A 20,002-nucleotide genomic window follows, 5' to 3' on the forward strand; every position below is an offset into this window, starting at 1 on the left:
TCTCGTTTTTATTATTTCCATATTTCCAAAAATACTTACACTCAATGGTGTCAAACAAGAATAATACATAGAATCCTAGGAACTAAATCTCTATTGTATAAAATGAATATTGTGCAGGATAATATGTGCATTTTTGTAAAGAAAATGAGGAAACTATAAAACATTTGTTTTGGGATTGCTGTTTTACACAGAGAATTGTCAATTATGTTGTTGTTGTAATGTTTTTATGTGCACATAATGTGCAAAAACACTCAGAAATAAGTTGTAAAACAATGATATTGGGAAGTACAAAAAGTAATATGACTGATACAAATATTCTTATGCTAGAATTGAAGATATATATATATATATATATATATATACCTATACCTATGTCAGAGAAAAGGGATAGTTCCATCCATACAAGGGCTAATAATGAGCCTGACTATGTCTTTTAAAATCCAAAACAATCTTAAGTGTCATGAGACAGAACTACAGTCTTGGGCAATTGTAAGTTTGTTTGCTGACCCACTATCATAATATGAATATAATTTATCCTTTAAAAACTCCACAATCAACCATTTGAAAGATCCCAAGTAGCAGTACTTACTTAAATTGTCACTAGTCCGAAGCCTTTTTAAACTTCCACAATGAAAATAGTTTGTGCATATGCTTTACATAACACTAAATGTACATTTGTTCTTGATTTTTTATAATATACTTAATTTGCTTTTTTAAGATGTTTAAACATTTGTAGATGATATAGTGTATATGTATGTATAAGGATATTATATTCTAACACTTGATTAGAACACTGTTTACTCATACTAACACAAATGTATGTACGGTATGGAGCAGGATGACCTCGACCTGCACATACCTATGGATTAGGTAAATAAAGTATCATTATGGAAAAAAAATATGTTTATCATACGTTTTTTATATAAGTTGCATGGTGTGTATTTATAAGTTAATGAAGGCCTTTCGCGACTCCAACCTAAGTTATTTAGTCTCACAAAATGTCGGTTGAATTATGAAATATAGCAGGAAATGTCCATCTATTTAGTTTTAACCAAAATAAAGTTAGTTTTGTTGTTATCATGTGATGAGGGTGGAAACCTTATAACCCGGAGAAAACTTCGCCTTTGGAAATGAACATGGGTACATTATGTGAGTAGCGCGTGTACGAATTTTGGCGCATACCGGACAGCCTGTGTGTGCTTATTTTTTATTCGAATTCCGGTATTGTTGGTTTCTCAACCAAACAAATACAAATGTCATACATATGCTTTAACAGACCTTACATGAAGCAGTGTGTATGTTTATTGGCTTTTGTATAGTCTTATATCTATATAAACATTTTCCCGTTATATATAAATCAACACAGTCAAACGCATCCGGGAAATTCATAAAATGTAAGTGCAGGCTGCATACACCAGCACCCTATATTTAATAACGGGAGTGGAAATGGATGCGTTAGAATTAAATCACGAGTAAACATAAAACACGACAGTGGCTGACCGGACGTCTTTAAACGGCCCGTTTCCAACATAACGGTTCGATCGATAGAGAGAGAGAGAGATAGAGAGAGAGAGAGAGAGGAGGAGAGAGAGAAAGAGAGAGAGAGAGAGATAGAGAGAGAGAGAGAGAGAGTCGAGATGGCGATAGAGAGATACGAGAGCGATAGATATAGAGCGAGAGATAGTAGCTGAGAGCTAGAGAGAGCTATAGCTCTAGCGCTCTCTCTCATACTCGCTATAATATCGTATCTTCGACCTAGATAGCATCGCGAGAGAGAGAGAGAGTTTAATTGTTGTAAATTGTTTCGTGTGTAGGAAGTGCATGTTCTTAAGGTTATGTTCGAAAGCACACCGCAGATTCCCAATAAACACTTTCAAAACATCGATCTACACATTATTATGATTGTATTATTTTGCAATAAATCAACGTTTTTTTTTAGTTTCCGTGTGAAATTAACTTGTGTTTGTGGTCTCGTTAATACATATCCTACATCTGTTATCCACAGAGATGGAAGCCCATGAAGGCGACACTGTCACACTAAGATGTAACGCCACGAAAACGTTTGACATAATCCAATTCGTCTGGAAGATGCCAAACAATAAATCAAGAGTAGGTCAAAACATCACTATCGACGATTTAACTAAAGCAGGCATTGGAAATTACACCTGCGACGCACAAAATTCGTCGGGTACTTGGCCGGTGAACGTCATATGCTTGAATGTACATGGTAAGATCATGTCAATTAGCCAGCAAAATGCACTATAAACGTGTGTATCATTTTCAATACATTATAAGTGCTTTATTTCGTTTACAATATTAGTTTCAGTTAAACTACATTTTTCTCATTTTAAGTGAATATGTTTAACATAGAAATAACATTAATTTATTCACATGTTTAAGTCCATTTTGTGCCGTGTTTTATTTGCTTCGGGTTCAGCTAAAAGAATTCCGCTCATAGTTGATTGCACTTATATTAATGTATGTTATAAATACAGGTCCGGAAGCTAAGATATTGTGGGTTAATGTAGTAACGCCTTCCCTTCAAGACGGACAAAAATTCTCTATGGTATTTGAAGTAGATGGAAAGCCAGATCCAATAACACAACTTACAAACATGGAGACAAATACCATAGTGGCTAACTTCACGGGGCGAGGAACATACACAATAACAATAAACGACATATCTTGCATCGAAGGGGGCATGTACAACCTATCTACATCAAACACTGTTGGAAAGGATTTCAAAGCGATATCCATCAACGTCACAGGTTATTGAATTTTTCATTAGAGTATATAAACATTGTGAATGTAAATGCTTATTCACATCTTGCCCAACTGTATAATAATGACCCGCCAGGAAGCTACATTGCTTTCCCAATGCGAATTATTTGACCCTAGCAAACAGAGCGTCGAAAATGTGCTACTTCGTTTTGAACTGTTGTTCAATAATCAAACCAACGTTCCGATGGGTTAGACAAAAATGTACATGTATTGTTAATATGAACATTAATGTATAATTATGTTGAACACTAGTACATAAAACACACCTTCAATGTATTCATATTTGCCATTTGATCATATGAGGAATACAACCCAAAAATATAAAATTATAGGTCCTGCTAGACCCAATCCAGCTTTTCCTGGTTCACATACACACACTCCTCGGATTGGACAAAATGTTTCCTTGGGAGCCCATGTCCTTGGCTGCCCTGAACCTACATACACATGGTCTCACAATGATAAAAAAGTCACACATACGGATATCCCATCGTTCACTTCAGTGGAAGTACAAGTTACATCTTATGATGACTTTGGAGAGTACATTCTTGAAATGGACAACGAATACGGGAAAAATTATGAAGTATTCGCTTTGTTGGCCGAAGGTATTTTCAATATGTCTGTATTAATGGTTCTAGATCTTGCAAACAGGAATATATAGTTTTCGCCTTCCCATCAAATGTTTCATGTACTTAACTTAATCGCAAAAATCAGTTTAAATATCATTCTCAATTTACTTTTGATTAAATATACACATATACACCAATGATTGTTAGTTAATCAATTTAAAATTTGACAATTTACGTAAGGACCTCCGGACACACCGACTGGTTTCAAGGTTACTAATGTAACAAAGTTAAGCGCCACTCTTGATTGGAAAACGGGATACGATTACGATCGGGCACAGATATTCATTATATATCAATACTCTGAATCAACTACCACAGGTATGAAGTAATTTTTACTGAATTCACAATGTTAAAAATAATGCTTAAAATACTTCACCTTACATTTAACTGCATTAATTGGGTAACAATAATGATTGTTTTTTTGTTGTTGTTTTTTGTTTTGCTAAATATTAATAAAACCTTGCCAATATCTTTACTATTTAAACGTTTCCTACATATCAAACCTACACAGTTTTTCACGAACAAAATGATACATCTGGTGGTCATGGCAACACGCAAGTTGAATATGCCATCAACGAGTTATCAGCGGATATAATCTACAATTTGACCATCGTGTCAAAGAATTCAAATGGAACGTCGCCACCATCGGACATTTTAGTATTTTCTCCTTACGGTATGTTTTTATATGTATTTTAATATTCAATGTACAAAGATATGATCAATGTGTGACTCTGAATTGTTTCATTCAAAATGGTTTTCATAGTGCCAACATTTTACGTTGACTTTCATATACAGGTCAGACTATTGTGTAAATTACAAAACCAACACCTTTGCAGAGACTTAAATCATGAGTTTGCACACAGTATTATTTGTCTCTATATATAAACCATGACATGTTTTAGGAAAACCAACAATTGACCCAAAGGAGGACGTAAAGCTCATCGTAAGAAGCCGACTGTATGAGCCGGTATCCCTTGAAATGCACGCTATAGGGTATCCGTTTCCTTCGTATACGTGGCTGCACAATAGTCAGAAACTCAACAGCTCCGATGAAACCTATTCAAGTGAGGTCATCATTACGTCCATGACAGTGAAAGACTACGGGAACTACACACTTAATATGACCAACGAAGCTGGAACTAGCATATATATTTTCTTCGTTGCTGCATACGGTAATCCAAAATCAGTTTAAGTAAACTTATGCACAGGCGAATCTAACATACATGACGCCAGATCATTATTATAAACGCTTTTGTCATATTGTCCCTTGCCTAACAAATATGGATTCACTGTACTTCTCCACATAAATTGATTTGCGGTACTTAAAACGGTCATGTTACGTTTCGTCAATTTAGGTGGCTTTTTAATGCTTGCTTTTGGAATGTTTCTGGTTCGAATCTTTATAGACCGTTCAACATTAACACAAATCAAATGGATTATGCTTGTCCTTCTCATCTAAAGGATACTATTAGTGAAAGACTAAAAGTTGTGTATTTTGGACAAAGCACGACGTGCATTACGCAACACAATGTGTCACTCGACAATCAACAACGACGCTCACAAATTATTAATGTCGATGTTGCGTGTAGAATGCCATTTGGTGTGATGAGTAGATGTTAATGATATACATCAAAGTGGCAATAAGTGGTACCGAACGACGCATTTAATTTGGTGGACTGGAGATAAATAAAGTTATTATAAGTGTGATGAGTGTATTTCAATGTAACATTGATATCACACTTTACACCGGGCCTTAACTTTACTTTTAAATCAACTCGTTTAAGTTTTTCAATTATAAAAAATTAACATTTATAAAAATATCACCATAATAATTCCAGGACCTCCGGAGAGTCCCAAGAATTTCGTTGTTGTAGACATCGGCGCGACAAATGTAACGTTGTCCTGGGTAACGGGCTATGATTACAACGACACACAGACCTTTGTTATTGGTAGAATAGTTGAGGGTAAAATAAAAGGTAAGTTAAAGGCTCGAATAGTATGCCATCATGGCTACGATTAAAATCTAATAAAGATGACAGAATGTACAATAATAAGGAACACGTAAGTTTTATCACCCAGAAACAATTTCAACAACGGCATACTATACAAATTACAGCTAGTTAAACATGTTAACCTAATGTCTTCGTTATCCATACAAACAATGATAACCTCAGGAAAGTATTGTTTTAGTAGAACATGCACTTGCTGTATAACATACATGCTACCTGAGTTGAATTAAATTAACACAATTTATCAAATGCGCAAATCATTCTAGTCCAATGTTGTACTTTTTAAATTAATTTACCACTATGACAGATTTCCAGTCATATCCTGATACGTCTGAAGATCAAGGAAACACGACCGTCACAAAAACCATCGATGGTTTGGACGAGGGGACGGAATACAATCTTACAATTTTTTCGATGAACAAAAACGGCAGTTCTCCCGTAAACAACTACCTGCAATTTATTACATACGGTACTGAAGTTATTTTATCAAGAAAATGATGAATATACAATTATTTTAATTTATTCTCGATGCAATATTATTATGATGCTGTGTTCTTGACTGGAATTAAAAATAATTTTAGAAAACAACAACAATAAAAACAAAAAAAAAAAAAAATAACTCATAGACGATATTTAAAACTCGTCCATGATCATACTTAGATATAAAAAAGTAAGAATGTCTTGCGCATTTCTTTTTAATTTCAGCATGTTTGATTATTTTTATCACTATTAGCTATAAAATATGAACCATCTCGCAAATACTATGCAGAATTACACTTGACTAAACAATAAAAACAAATATGGGAAACCTTAAACATATGAGAATATATTGTAAAAAGTATAATTGGTTTTATATCGTTTTATTTGTTCGGGTCATTCATTTTCCAATTTAATCAGAAACGCCGAAAATGGACCCAAACAGTCCAACAAAACTGAAATTTACTCCAAGAACAAAAGAGACAATACATCTGGTTATTCATGCTGTTGGAAATCCTACACCTGTATTTATTTGGGAACACAAGGGAGTCCGATTGAACAGCTCGGACGAAAACTCTACCAGTACGGTTACAATAAGCGACATAAGCGCAGAGGATTTTGGAAACTATACTCTGATAATGAGCAACAAAGTGGGTAGAAGCGTCTACACGTATGTTTTGGTTGCAGACGGTAAGAAAATTGACATAAATTACTTTAGTATTTGTCTTATTCGTAATCGTGCTAAAAATTGCATACATTATTTCTTATCTTGATATACGTGTAGTTTTCTATGAACACGTATGCGCCTCCATGATTCAAATTAACTTGACAAATATATGTTTAAGGGTGAGACCGATGTTTTACAATACTATTGAAATTAAGAGTTACAGATGAGTTGTATTTTTAAATAATAACAAACACGTATTATCACGTATTATGCACGTATTATTAAGTTTATAATCACATCAATGTACTTGTTCACAAAGGACATATATGATTTTACTATATAATCAATAATAATATAAAACATGAAGACTGACATTCACAGTTGATTTAATATCACTTATATTTTCAGGTCCTCCGGATCCAGTTTCCAAACTTGTTATTACGGACATTAAAAATTCATCTTTAATATTATCATTGTTGACCGGCTTTGATTATGAAAGTAATCAGACGTTTATGGTTTATAACTATTCAGAAGGGATTATTGAAAGTAAGTGTATATATTTATTAATGTAAAAATCATACATGCTACATTATGTTAAATTGTGTTTTAAACATTACATTCAATCATATGTCTTGTCAGAGAAGAAAGGGAACCAGACCACCATCGCATATTAAAGTTGCAAACATTTAAAATACTGTTGTTGTATACAGTGAAAACTGATTCATGTAAACCCAAAGCCATGAACACTATTGACAAATATCCAACATTTTGTGCAGATTGGTGCATAAGACATATAAGCATAATATTTGTTTTGCAACACATATTATAAAACGCGTCGTTTCGGAAAAGCGCTTAAAATAATTTGTCGTAATAAATTTTTTTTTATCACGCGTCATTTAATTTGTGGCAAAATGTGCAATATTTTTATTTATTTTATGCATTTATCATTGTTCTTTTTCATATGTTAATTGTATTATTACTATACATAACAAATACGATTTTTTTCCAAGAAAAATATGTGTGTTTCTTTTTCAAATGTAAGTTGATTGCATAGAGGCAATTGTAATAATGTAATTATCTTGTATAATGAATCTTAATGTGAACCTTTAGCAATGAATATTATTCATCGTGATAGATAAACTAACACTAACTTACTTTTTTCTTTACATATCTTCTTTTAATTATCACTATATTTGGATTTGAATATTCTTGTTTGTAGATTGTTTCGATGCTTATTTATAATTGCACCGCTTCCATTTTACTGTTTTAGTTCTAACGAAAGTACCCGACAACAGTAGTGATCCTGGTGGCAAGCAGCTTCAGCTGGTGTTAAATAACCTTTCACCCAGAACATTCTTCAATATAACTGTCAGGTCAATAAACGCAAGAGGGGCTACTGACGCAACGGAGTTCTTATTATTCACAACTTTCGGTAGGCTAAGTCTTAGTACAAACTAATCTATCAACCTTCGAACAAGTTTCGAGATTCAACTGGTTTCCTAGCATAGTTCGTATCAAAATAACAGCCGCCATAACAAGTCACGTGGATGTTGGATGTTAATGATTGAAACATTAATATTATCTTATTTAAATATTTGTTTAACTTTTTCATTTTTTTATTTAAACCATATGTTAAGTTGCTATTTTCGAAGACAATAGCAGTGATAAAATTATATCAAACTTACAAATCAAAAATCCTGCTAGATGAGAGGAGTTTGTCCTGCGAACTTTAAAGTATAATGACGTTTTCGACATATTCATAAGTGTTCAAAACATAGCTTTTGACGAAACGACATGTATTGTGTTTAATTTATTCTTAGGTGAGCCTATACCTGACCCCGGCATGCCGTTTAACGATACAACTTCCCCCAGACTGGGTGAAACAACAACATTTACGCTTAAATGGTTGGCGAACCCGGATCCAACCATTTTATGGACACATGACAACAAGAAAATAAATCATAAAGAAACGGGGATGACCACTAGCATTGAAATAGAAGACATTAATGTTACGAGTTTTGGGGACTATATTTTGACGATGAACAATTCTTACGGGGTGTATACACATATATTCCGCATAAAAGCAGACGGTAGGTTGTATTAAGTACTCTATTGGAAGTACTTTCCTATCATCATATGTATGATCGACATTTTTCACACGTATTTATATATAAGTAAATTAATGTGCTTGTAAGTAGACAATATGATGGATGCTGGCTTTTGGAATGGTTAAGTTTCTGGTTCGAATATTTTTATAGACCGCTGAAAATTTGGCACATTCAAATAGCATTTGCTTGTCCTTCTCATCTAAAACGTACGTTTAGTGAACCACTGAATGTTGTGTACTTTGAGCGAAGCACTAAGTGCAAACCGCAACTGTCACTCGACAATCAACAACGACACTCAAAAATGATTAGTGGTGAGTTTGCGTGCCAAATGCCATTTGGTCTGATGAGGAGGTGTAGGTGATATGAATCAAAGTGGCAATGTGTGGTACCGAATGATCCAGTAAATTTGGTTATATTCTTTTGGGAACACAAATGTGTCGCATTAAACAGCTCAGAAAGGCAATATGTAAAATGAAATGAAAACTCAACAAGCTCGGTATTAATTGACAACGTAAGGGTGGACAATATCGGAAACTATTTCTTGAGAATGAGCAATACAGTTGGTAGCAGCGTGTACACGTATGTTTTGGAGACTTGAAGTACGAAATGGACAACATTTGCTTTATTATTTGATTTATTTGCAATCATGATGACTGTAGCAATACTATAAATTTACTTGATTTATCGATTGTAATATATGAACACAATATTATGTCCAAAAATATTGTAACATTGCCATCTGAATCGGATTAATTTGATATGTATACATTTTAGCCTAAGATCGATGTATAGTAATGCTATTAAAATCTGGAGTTAGGGGCCAGTTGTATTGCTTTATTGATTATGTACCCGTATATGCATATTATACATGAAATTAATTGTAAGGTCGACTTACACTGAATGTTTTCTACAAAGTTAAAAAGTAAGAACAAAACATTTCATATGCAGGCGGTCGGTATATTGCAAATTTTCAAACTGTTCAGTCATTTCGCTGAAATACATAAGAATAATAATATATATGTTTTTATTGATGCTTAATCTGAGATCAAAACAGCAATACTTATTAGCAAGAGAGTGTCTTGTGATTTATTCCGAACGACGTGTGAGGTTTGTTTTTTCCTTTAAACGTGTAGAAATCAAGCCGTTCGTTGCCTTGGTCTTTTCTTAAGTGTTTACCTATTAAATGTATTGTAAATGACATTGTCTTGGAAGGGTACAGTATATTTGTTTATTTGTGTTCAAAGCAATAACTAGCTGTAATAAACATGTCCATCTAAATGCTTTCTATGCTAACGATCACTTATGCATAGCGGTTCGTTTAAGAGTAATGTTTCACATTCAGGGCCACCGGATCCAGTTTCTGACATTGAAGTGCTCAATATAAACGAAACTTCAGCTCTTTTCGAATATCAGCCTGGATTTAATTACAACAATACACAATGGTTCAAAATTCATATTGAACCATCGAACAGAGGTAAACGGAAATAACATGTTTGTATACTTTCAATAAAGCTAGATTTATATTTTTGAATACACATTTACTTCCTATACAAAAATGACAAGTTTTTTTAACGTGTTATCATATTGCATTTAGAAATGGACATGATTGTTGAAGACACCACGGATGGAAAAGGAGACACTAAACAGAACTATTCTTTAATAGGATTAAAATCTGGCACGGATTATCAACTAAATATCCTTGCAATCAACATAAACGGATTTGCAAATAATTCACCAACAGTTCATTTTCGCACAGAAGTTATAAGTATGCAATTAAATTTAAAAAATGCATATTTTTTTGCTTAAAATAACGTTGGTTTGATACATTTTTAATTGATTGATATGTTGGTTAATGGCAATAAACTAATTTGGTGACTTCCATTTATATGGTAGGAATACATGGTATTTAATGATTGTGGATTGTTTTATATGCTGATTAATAAATAAAAAGCCGTTTGCAAAAATACTTTGCATATTCTTGGCACTTGAAGAAGCAACTATGACGGACTCCATTCCTATCAACATACGTATTACGATCACTGTCTGTGTGTGTACTGGACTGGTCATCATATCGATGTTTACAGTACTGATATACAGGAAGAGGAAACGATCAAGTAAGCTGGAGTTTTAAATATGAATAAACGTCATAAAACGACACAGAATAACCGAAGTTTTAACCAACCTTTTTATATTTATGTGATTATAATAACATGTTCGAACAGATTCTATAGATTGCACTAATAGTATATGGTCATCATAAACAACTTTGCAAACATCTTTTTTACTCAAAAATAATCATGATGAACACATTCCAGACGAAAGCCTTGACTAATTATATCCAATCAAAACAGACCCGAATAATCAGTTTCATAAAGTAAATGGTCTTGCATCATTTCATATACATTGAAATAATGCATATTAGCTCGTGGTTTACCGGTTTCTCAGAAAAGCCGTTGATACCCATAATAGTGCTTTGTAAATAATTTTGTTCAAATGTTTGTTGTTTTTAGCCCCTTTGACGATAGAGAATATTCTTATTGTGTTTAACATTTGTTCTAGATGCACAAGTCGCATATCTGAGTTCTGGTGAAGTAGGTGGTCGTACAAACAGTAAAGGTAAATTCAATATAGACTGCATGGCGATAGAGATTCTGGACTTTTATAGTGTGCTTTATTCGATACTACTACAGATCGATGTGTGTTGTGGGAGTAGATAACTTATCCACTTAAAAGCCCATAAACCTTCAAAATTAACGAATATTTCGAACAATATTTTGAAACAGAAACGATAACAATAAAAAATCAATGTGTCTAATAGCAATAGCCAAAAATTTCAAAGCTAAATGTGGTGTTGTAACACATATTCAACAAGGTACAAATTGCTCTTCTTTGTTTTTTTGCGGGACAATATATTCAGCACAAGTTAGTATTCGTATCTCTTATGAAAAGATATCATTGCGGGAAATTAGAATTGAAGACATTGTGCCAGAAAAAAATAATAACGAGCATTTTGTTTATCGTCAAATCTGTATCATTATACCACATCTAGCGTTGAAATGTTGGATATTGCTTTAAGGTTCATGTAGAGGCTTCATTTTGAAAAATGTGGGACCCCTAGCATTGAACTCAAATTTGACTAAAGGAAGAGTGCCACATTGAAAATGTATACATATATGCTTTAAAGGATGTTTTTCCTTCAAACTGCTACCAATTTTGTACATCAACGTATCATAACATCCACAAAATCAATCAAAATACAAAGCGATTTTAACACTAAAATAAACATTATTTTCAAAAATCTGAATCATGTTTATTCCACGTATTTCGGCGGAAAATTATATAACTAGTGAATAATATCGACATTGACGAGGGCAAGTTACGCTTAAATAGTAAAAAAAGTTTACATATCTAGAAATATCAAAACTCGAACACATGTCATTTCATCACCATGGGGGAGGCCATTTTTAAATCAATAAAATAGAAAGAAACATGCTAAAAACTCACTCATCGCCTAATTGACATTCCAAACGGTTGACGATGACAAATGCATTGGATTGTAATCTTTCCGTTGATGTTTGCAAACTGCACGATCAGACCTCATAAACACTCAAAAGAATAACTATGTAAGAAGCATTTCACCAATGTTTACAATCGTTGTCGAATCACACGACATATATTATTGCGCATAAAATAGTACGCTTACAGACTGATAGAAAGATCGATACGTAACTCTGTTCAATTCATCACGGTATACTATTCTATAGATAATATATAATAATACATCGCTTTAACAATCTAAAAGTATAAATAATTCTTTTAAACGGAGTTTTTAATAACGAAAGTGAAAACAACGGAAGTTGGATGGATAGTCTGTGAGATGCACTTCGGCTCCAGAAAAACAATACAAATAAACTAAAAAAGACGTGTGGGGACAATTTTCAGCTGGATAATATTTGTAATAAGGTAAGTGATGATATCTCTACGTGGTCATTTCTATTATTTAGTGCGATCTCTTGCTGATTAATGTTAAAAGTTGTTTTACTAGTTGCCACCCAACTGTCAAAATAAGTATTGTGTTTTCTCAGGTATGTGTATACACATACCCGTTTTTCTCACCACTGCACGTGGTTTCGACCGATTTGTTTTGCACGTTTTTCTACGGATCACAGCGATGGCCACGCTTTCAAAATGGGTAGAAGGAATAGAAATATAAAATCAATCGTTTGCCAATTTCTTTTTAATCGTTTACAATTTTAAATGTCGTCTGCAATCTATTTCAATTTGAGATGGTTTAAAATTTGCAATTTGGTTGAGAGGTAAGTAACACAATTGTTAAGCCTTTGAAATAGAATTGTGACTCTTATTATCCACCATACCTGGATTTTTAAAAAGTAGTTACGTTTTAGTTATTTTTAGAACTTTGTTTAGGATATTTATCCAAAAAAGGCAGTTGAATAAAAACTCATTTGTTGTTTTATGACAATAATTTTCTGTGAAATGTTGCTAACTTGACCTTGTATATGTATATAGCTTTGTATTTATTCCACTTAAGGTAGTGCATATCCTTCCTAACTTTAGATTGAGATTTTGTAAATTAGTGTAAAAATATATTGGTTTTAAACCAAAATATGAATAAAGCACACAAATATTGACTGTCAAAAATGTGTTTATGTTATTCTATCCGTCTTTAGCTTTAAAATGATATATAGTTTGACCATATTGTACCACATTCAATGAAGAAAAACCAAAGCGAAGTTTTAATGAATTTTATCCCCCCCATGAACCTTAAGGAATACTGCTTTGTTTATAGGTTAACTTTCTTTTACGAAATATTTTGCGAAATATTCGTTGTTTTTGAGTATTAATGTAACTTTAAATATCTATAATAACTTCATATTTCACTCTTCATATGTTGTTGTTTGTTGGACATTTTTGTAAGGATACATCGCAAAGTTCATAGTTTATCACTTTAAAACCTATCACCTACTCGTTTCAATATTTTTCCAATGCTTACAACTTTTATACACCAATATAATGTGTTTAGTATTCGATTCGTAGTACGTTATGGATGAAAACGTTTTAAACGAGCGTTTTGTTTATGGTTAAGTCTTGGTTAAGTGTTCGGTTCGACTAGCCCTCCAACCGGTTCGAACCCCCAATTATTTGTATTGACCGTTCCAATGCGTTAATCCCAGCTTAATCATGGTATGCTTTTAAATGTTGTTCTGTTATAAATGAAGAGGATAAGAACAAGAATATCTATTTTAAAATAGTTTCAGCAGTTTCATAGTTCGCTACATTAGAAAAGCAGCGCGTTACTTATAACTGTAACGTTTGAGCGCGCGCATTGACCCTCACGTTTTGTCGCGCTTGTAAGTTATAATGATCATTCGTGTAAAAAACTAAATAAATCATGAGCGAGCGAGGTAAAAACGTTATAATAACGGAAATCTATTATGTAACAAAATAGACGTCATTAACGTAATGCACTCAACCATGTCGCTCAAATGAGCGTGCTTATTCATTAAAATGATCATTATCACTCATTGGCGCCAAATAGAAACAACATTATACTTAATAAAACAATAAGGAAAAGCTTCATATAAACAAATTATAAGTTAAAAATGTCATATATTGATTTTCGAAATAAATCTGTCTAATCTCAAACAATGAGTATGTATACACAAATGTAAACTTAGTTTAACTCAACCGGATACAGCTTGGAAATTTGTTTCACTGTCACACCTAGTGTACATCGGGCACGGACAGCTCAAATAAAGCCATCAGAACCAAACTACACCTTCTATCTTCAAAAGAACCTTCGATTACCATGTACATTTTTGTTATATATTAGTTTAATACCTCCAACGTTCACGATTTCGCCCCTCTTGCACGATATCCGTTGGAAGAGATGTAGGTTCCAGATTATCAGATTATCATCGCCGTATTTATTCGGTAGCTTTTGACTGGTGACTCGCTGGTTACGTCGTCTTCTACACCATCTCTGTCATTATGGTACAAGAGGGAGTATTTATAAGTGAACGGCGGCACCTGCTTCAAGCCGTTAGTATGTTAGGGCGGTGGGTCTTGAACGCGGTTTGGTTTTACTTGTAACCTTGCGGCATGTATACGCACAAACGATCAATATTGCGAACTGATTAACTTGTATGTTGTTTATGCACGTGTTTATCACAGATTGTCAGCATTTTCTTTTTCATGTTTTGAAAAAACTACTGTATATATTAACAATCAAAATTGTGTCCAGCCGTCTAAGGCGGTTGGGTAATCCTTGTGCTTTACTTGCTATAACATTATCACCAATATCCTTTTTTTTTACATGATTCACGATTTGATTCAAATAATGTCTACAATGCACGCTGTCGACACCAGGCATCGGAATTGTGTATTAAAATTTGAGATTTCCAAGATCGCTACAAATCGTCAAATGTTATACAAATAATTTTAAGCAAAACAGAAGCCGCTCCTGTTAAGTGATTTTTAGTATAAAAGCATTTATCTGAAAATGCATTAACTGTATACTTTTGTAACTGCTTACGGTTTAAATTAAAAACAACCCATGGATTCTGATTCACAATTAAACCCTATCCAAAGGGCGGGTTAGGGTTTAAATATTAAAGGAGATTATACGATTTTTATAATTAAATTGTGTTAAATAGTAATATATTGATTTAAGTATGTTACATTTACACAATATGCAAGAAAAATTATACATTAAAGACGAATGTCATAAAATGCAGCAAAGACAAATTAGTGCCCCGAGCCGATTGTGACGAAGATATTTCGTACATATTTTCCTACAATAACCGAAGCATTCGTCTTTTTATTAGGAGCGGAGTTAGTATTTGTGTTTCGTATGATTAGATATCGTTGCAGGAAATAAAAATGATCCGTACAACAAACCTGTGTCTTTGTGTCGTTTGAACGAATCTTCACTTAAACTAAATTTAGATTCACACCGTACATGCATAATATACATGCTGGCGAATTCGATTGTACAGACATTTTCGACTTCAGAATTACATATCTGGCTTATTTCGCATTTTTCGACACATGTTCTTCTAAACTTTTATTTCAATGTATATTGAAATATATGTATAATAATTTTTTTACACATTTTATATACATTCATAAATATTTGACAAATTCGTATAATTTCCCTTTAATAAATTACTTTATTTGTTTTTAGATTTAAAACAATATAATGGACTATATTAATTTAAGTATCAATTTTTGTTCTGTTGAAATGGATTCAATGAAACTGAAAAGGTTTACCTCGAAGTTTATTCCGAGTAATATAAAAATGCAGCGCACTATATCAGTTTACATTGTATTAATTATGGATAAAGCTATTGAAACATAATCTTGTTGAAAATTCGGTGTACATTTCACTTACAGTAAACAAAATAATAATGCTTATTGGCACGAAAACTGGTTCATGATATATTAATAATAATAAACTGATACCATTTCTAAAAAAGGCCAGAAAAAAGTGATAAAATGAAACCACTTTTCGATTATGTTAAACGTAACAAATTGTCTAGATTCGGAATTTCGTTGGACATACTTAAATATCGGGAAGTCGTGTTCATATAACGATGTCTAGTTATTTCCAAGACAGTTTTGTGTTGCATGTATTTGGAATGAATGTTCATATTTCGTTTCAGATCCAAATACTGAGTTCATGCACGAAAGGTATGTATACTGTAATGAACTCATAAAATTTATGCCGATTTACATGGGGAAAAACACATGATAAATAGGTGCGTGTATTGTTTTCTATAAGTAGAATTGCTTGCACCTGACGGTATGTGGGATTAACACTCCATAATTTCAAACCATAGCATACTACCTGTGTTTATTGTTAAGTGAACTAGATATATGTTCACATTTTATTTAGCTACTTAGTAAATTATACACTTATAAAAAAAGCTCTAGACAATATTTTTTAATGTGTATGACATTAAATAGTGCAATCATGCAAGACAATGTCATGCGGTATGATTATTCTTTGCGATATATTGATCTTACTCAATCGATTAGATTAATGTTATAGTAATAAAAATAGATTATAGACACAGAAAAATTCTAACGCATTCATGATATATTTCGCGTCAATAATCTTTTTTAAAAATTGTTTTAAATCGATTATATTTTCCTTACATATAACACGAAGTTTATTTTTACGTCGAAACAAACCTTTGCTTTTAAGTAACATAAAGAGTTCATGCCATATGGTTTAAGTTTGAACAGGAACAATTTAAGTCAAACTCCATATTATCAGGAGTACACTCTTACCACTTAGACGCTTATAATACGTTTTGCAAATAGTTTATACAATTAAAAGGACCATTTCTCAGATTTTGTCATGTATTGAAGCTTGTCATTAAATGTCATTAAATGCTTTATATTGATGAATGTTAACATTGGATCTAAAAAGCTCCATGAAAACGCAATTATAAAATTAAAGAAAGATAAAAAGCAACCCTCAACTTGGATCGAATCACTGACCGCTGGAGTTAAAGTCTAATTCTTAGACCACTCGGCCATCCATGCTCATAAAATGAATGGTGTATTATATACTTTATACATGTATAAGCAATCCTCGGATTGTAGTATAACAACATATTACGACAATAACAGCTTTCTCCAAAGTATTCAATCGTTGCGCGTTGCAACGCTTTATAATTTTCACGTTTTTAAATGGATATTTGAGAGCATGTTAAATGTCCAGTATTACTGTTTTCTCACAAATATTATAACTAAAACAAAAATTGCAAATCAGAAACATTTCTTTTTATTTGGTCAATTTACCAAAATGTGAATAGGTAAGGGATGTTGCGGCATTTTTTCTAATATTATACATTTTTGAAAATGTGTCTGCTAATAACACATACACATACTATATCAAGAATAAAATAAGAACATCGGGTTACCGGCCTTGTTTTGTTTTTATATCCGATTGATGAACATGAACTTTTTGTATTAAAACTTATTCACGAATAATCACGAATAAACGTTAAATCTGTTTGTTTTTTTGTAGCTTTTTAGCTTTAGTACACACATTTCTTTAAATTGAGACATACACATTGCAAATAAAATGCATTTTATTGCAACTATTGGTGAGAAATCGTGATTATATAAAAATAATACGACTTATAAAACTGTATAAAACCGGCGATAGGGTTAAAATATCCTTGATATATGAATCTGACGCAAAACCTTTGATGACATTCTTATTTATCGAATGTACGGAGTTGAAAAAATTGCTTGTTAATCATTAGTAAGAACACATACCACGCGATATTGTTGTTTGCGTATTTAAACGCAAAGCTTAAAACAGTGCGATTTAAGAAGCATCCAAACAAATTCACAATGACTCCAGCAGTAAATGTAAGTAGCTTATAAAAAGTAATCTAAATAATAGTAATGCTCTGAAACGAAAGAAACAAGTCAATGTCATGTTATGGCACTACCGACAAACTAGCATTTACTTAACGGGAACACGTTGGATAAATGGTGGATAAAAAGACAATTAATTAAAGATCGAAACATCTTTCTTCTGAAATGGAGAAGCTTATAAACAAATGAAATAATAAATCAAATTAAACCCGAGTTTTTATAACAATAGAGTGTCTTGACCACCTAATGTACATGAACAATTTAGTGCACAAAATAATGCCTATGTGTTTGCTAAACTCGAACGGTATATATCAACACGAATGGAATCACTTTAGTAACGATGTGACAATATATCGACATTCGTCTCAGTACGTTTGTGAAACGTCACCGTTTGTTTCGGCACAATTCTCAATTAACTCATTTTAAAATATCAACATACGATTGGTAAGAATTTAAAAAGAATAATTTTTTTTACAAATTATCAATTTTGTGTACACTTGTGGTCATAAAAAATAAACATTTTCATTTATCAATGTCTTAAACACTCGTTCAATATTTTACCACTACCGACAAATATTCTCATTTTAAGAAATACGAAATGAATTATTGATTTAAACATGAATATACCTTTATATACTCGTATACTTAAACAGACATTGGTAATCATTGATAATGATACATACACGAAGATATATGACATGTGTACATAATGCATATTTAAAATAAAATGATATAATGACATATAAACCGCGTTCATATCGTTTTAAAAATTAAATGTGTTTCTATACCTTATTCGATACGTACTTTGTATATGTGACCAATTGCGGGCTTTTTAAAACAGCTAATTTTCAAACAACGTTCAATGGCTTTTTATATCTATGTACACCCATTTATTGGTATTAAATATTTTCAGCACGAGCCTGAAAAGTGTTCACAACGACTATGCGTCACTTTCAAACGGTATTCCTTGTGTATACGTTTAAATGTATTACATTTTAACTTTAACATACTATTATGATATAACAATTTCGGTATGATCCATATTAACTTATGTTCATAGAAGATCAAATCATATATGTATTATTGTCTACGATTTAAGTGTAAAACTATCTTGTTTATTGATTAACAGGGAGTGATTCGACTTCATCGATTACTCTAGACAAAGACAGTATCGGTAATATTGTTTTTAACTGTTAGCCTAGATGAAGATATGTCATGGACATTTTTAATGTACACTTGTTTAGTTATTCAATATTATTTAATATACCTTTATTGTGTATTCTTTGGCCTTGTATTGGTTGTATTGGCTGTAGCGAGTCGCTTTACACTAATATTGTTGTATTTGTTAATATGTGAATGTTCTAAACGCCGTGATGTTGTTTTCTTTTTTAAATAAAATATGTATTCACTAATGCCATCAATACTGTATTGATATGTTTAAGCACTGTAAGTTTTATCAAGTGTATTTTAATGTTTGTATCTTCTGCAGCAGTGGAAATAATCCTGAAAGGAATAGATCTGGGACATCTGGTCGAGAAATTCAGAACACAAGCGGTAAGCGCAAATGCATTAATCAAACCACACAGATCAGTGAAATAAGCAAGATATTCCCTGTCATTTGACAATTTCACTAGTTCAGATCAGTTTTGTTAGACGGTGTTAAAATACACATTTGAAGAACATTCATATGTTTCGTACATAGATAGTGTAAGCGGCAAAAAGCTCTTTAAGTAGTAATTTTAAACGCAGTACATTGCAACTCTCTCACTGTCTTTACTATTAAGCATTTGGTGATATGTTGAACTTCTTAATATATTAACAGGCTCCATTCAGTACCTTTTTTTTCTTCAAAGGATAAGACTGTCGAGAAAATGTGAATTCAATGTCTAATCAAATGTGTCAGAAATTGCACAA

General features: G+C 32.5%; 2 protein-coding genes across 3 annotated transcripts in view; both read left to right on the forward strand.

Annotated features, from left to right (window-relative positions):
- Nucleotides 1–2,007: 2,007 nt before the first annotated feature.
- Nucleotides 2,008–20,002, forward strand: part of LOC127863449 (titin-like) — a 41,425-nt gene continuing 23,430 nt past the window's right edge. The window contains exons 1-4 of the mRNA XM_052402977.1: nucleotides 2,008–2,044; nucleotides 3,282–3,383; nucleotides 4,310–4,579; nucleotides 5,246–5,383. Of these exons, the coding sequence (XP_052258937.1) occupies nucleotides 2,008–2,044; nucleotides 3,282–3,383; nucleotides 4,310–4,579; nucleotides 5,246–5,383 (547 nt within the window). The remainder of the gene's footprint in view (nucleotides 2,045–3,281; nucleotides 3,384–4,309; nucleotides 4,580–5,245; nucleotides 5,384–20,002) is intronic.
- Nucleotides 8,383–19,599, forward strand: LOC127863470 (uncharacterized). Of its 2 annotated transcripts, XM_052403011.1 has the most exons (8): nucleotides 8,383–8,650; nucleotides 10,011–10,142; nucleotides 10,263–10,423; nucleotides 10,656–10,782; nucleotides 11,228–11,284; nucleotides 16,354–16,381; nucleotides 19,002–19,048; nucleotides 19,218–19,599. In XM_052403011.1, the coding sequence occupies exons 1-8, from the start codon at nucleotides 8,404–8,406 to the stop codon at nucleotides 19,283–19,285; spliced, it is 867 nt and encodes a 288-aa protein (XP_052258971.1). In that variant the 5' UTR covers nucleotides 8,383–8,403; the 3' UTR covers nucleotides 19,286–19,599. The 2 variants fall into 2 exon arrangements, with proteins under 2 accessions (XP_052258971.1, XP_052258972.1); XM_052403012.1 differs by lacking the exon at nucleotides 19,002–19,048 and having other exon boundaries at nucleotides 19,218–19,265.

Source organism: Dreissena polymorpha, unplaced genomic scaffold (assembly GCF_020536995.1).
Source record: "Dreissena polymorpha isolate Duluth1 unplaced genomic scaffold, UMN_Dpol_1.0 chrUn009, whole genome shotgun sequence".
NCBI classification, from domain to species: domain Eukaryota; kingdom Metazoa; phylum Mollusca; class Bivalvia; order Myida; family Dreissenidae; genus Dreissena; species Dreissena polymorpha.